This window comes from Octopus bimaculoides, chromosome 17, assembly GCF_001194135.2.
Source record: "Octopus bimaculoides isolate UCB-OBI-ISO-001 chromosome 17, ASM119413v2, whole genome shotgun sequence".
In the NCBI taxonomy this organism is placed as follows: domain Eukaryota; kingdom Metazoa; phylum Mollusca; class Cephalopoda; order Octopoda; family Octopodidae; genus Octopus; species Octopus bimaculoides.
Window position 1 is genome coordinate 52,265,582 of NC_068997.1, and position 2,471 is coordinate 52,268,052.

Consider the following 2,471-nt stretch of genomic DNA (forward strand, 5'->3'; position numbering starts at 1 on the left):
ATATATATATATATATATATATATATATAATATAGCTAGCGATGTTTAAATTTTCTTTTTACAAGGAAAATAGTTCTAAAGCCACAAACAGTAATTGAATGCTCTTCTCATCCATTGTACAGTTAAATTGTAAGCTAACAGATTCCTGTTTCTATTCCAGCCATCTGCCAGGGCCAATTGTCTGCTGAGGAAAGTCTTTGACCATGTCAATCTATTAGAAAGGGACTACTTTGGTTTGAGATTCCTGGATCAGAATAACCAATCGGTAACTATTTAACAGTTCCATCTTTACTCATCATCATCATCATCATCCTCATCGTCAACATTGTTGTTCCCATCGTCATTATCACCATCTTGATCATCATCATCATCAATGTTGTTGTCGTCATCATCACCATCAACATTATCATAACCACTTGTCATCATCATGATCATGATCACCATCACCATTATCACCATCATCATCATCATCTTCATTCTTGAAAGATGCAAAAGGCAGTTGGGCTTGTTTTGTGTTTACAACTGATAACGATTTTTCAGCTAATTAACGAACCATAGATACAAAACTATGTGGCTGTTCACATTTTTGTCTTCCAGGAGTAAAGTTAAATAAAATTGTGCTTGATGGGTTTAAAGAATTAAGCTTTAAACTTTAGTGTAGCTCCAGAGTTCATACCAAATTTCTTGGAGTAAAGATTGTTTGCCGACATGATATGGCAGTCCTGGTTTAGGACTAATGTTGCTGTAATTTAGCCCCAGGAGACATCGTCTCCAGCTGGCTATACGATATGATCTGTGTCCTTATATTTTTGTACAAGGGACTCTAGCACCCCCACTCAGCTCAAAACACTGTGTATCATGAAAACCAGGTTATTTTTCTTCATCAGCTCAGAATAATTGTTTGGCTATAGGTAGCACTGCCAAATTCCCATTCGAGATATATAGTTTTCAAAGTGACAACTAGTCACTGATTTATAAATTAGAAAATTACTATTTTTAAATCTCACAATGTGAGATATTCATCAAGAGTACTTTGTAGTAAAGATTGTTTGCCAACATAACATGGCAGTCCTGGTTTAGGACTAATGTTGTTGTAATTTAGCCCCAGGAGACATTGTCTCCAGCTGGCTATACGACACGATCTGTGTCTTTATATTTTCGAACAAGGGAATCTAGCACCCCCACTCAGCTCAAAACAATATCTGTGTATTCGTCCTAAACCAGGACTGCCATGTTATGTTGGCAAACAATCTTTACTCCAAAGTACTGTTGCTGAATATCTCTCATTGTGAGATTTTAAAAATAGTAATTTTACCAAATTTCTTGTTTTAAATCTTTATTCTTTAATCCACTTTCAATGCCAATTGTAGTCTTTTTCTTCTATTTCTGCAGCATTGGCTGGATTCCAATAAGACTATTTCTTCTCAATTAAAAGGTAAGACGTAGTTTCTGTTTTCATCTTACTCTTTCGTTCATTCATTCATCATTACCATAGTCATCATTGTCACCATTTTAACCCTTTGTTTTAAAGCCCTTCATTTTGAAAGGGTCCACAGCTTTCATGTTCTACTTTGTGGTCCCTTATGTTTCAGACCCCTTATTTTTAATTATAGCATCCACATCCTTCACATTGTCCTTTGTTATTCTTTAAGAAATGTCAGAACCCTTTATTTCAAATTATAGGTCCCATATCCTTCACAATGTACTTTGTGGTCCCATAAAATAAAAGATTTAAAATCCCCTTTTATTTCTAATTTTAGGGTCCACGTCCTTCACATTGTATTTTGTGGTGAAGTTCTATACAGCAGATCCTTGCAAATTACGAGAAGAAATAACAAGGTAAGTTGTATATCATAGTGAATACACACACATACACACTCAGATGCGTGTGTATGTGTGTGTGTAGCAGTAACTACATTGATGGTTGTGTGATCGTGTGCTTGTGTACTGTTCCATTTCTCGTGTTAGCATTTTATCTGTTATGGAGGATCTGAAAGAAGTAAAAATAAACCTGTTATTGATTTGAAAAGAGTAACATGCTGATAACTGTCCTCACATATTCCTTGCAGCTTCTACTTTGCATAGTGTGTGTGTTACTTCTTGTTGTATTTGTAATTGTGTACCATGTTCTCCGTTTTCTTGTTTAATTTTCTTCGTCTTTGTTGCTGTACACATTCGTTAGCTTTCTTACATTCGCTAGCTTTCTTATATATATATATGTATATATATATATGTATATATGTATATATGTATATATGTATATATATATGTGTATATGTATATATATATATATGTATATGTATATGTATATATATGTATATATATGTATATGTATATATATGTATATGTATGTATATGTATATATATGTATATGTATATATATGTATATGTATATATATGTATATGTATATATATGTATATGTATATATATGTATATGTATATGTATATGTATATATATGTATATGTATAT

The 2,471-nt window shown here is 32.8% G+C and overlaps 1 protein-coding gene across 1 annotated transcript in view; it reads left to right on the top strand.

The window, feature by feature from the left end:
• LOC106883293 (band 4.1-like protein 4) overlaps positions 1-2,471 on the top strand; it is a 109,093-nt gene that overhangs the window by 83,044 nt on the left and 23,578 nt on the right. The window contains exons 2-4 of the mRNA XM_052973907.1: positions 161-265; positions 1,393-1,435; positions 1,761-1,839. Coding sequence (XP_052829867.1) covers positions 161-265; positions 1,393-1,435; positions 1,761-1,839 — 227 coding nt within the window. The remainder of the gene's footprint in view (positions 1-160; positions 266-1,392; positions 1,436-1,760; positions 1,840-2,471) is intronic.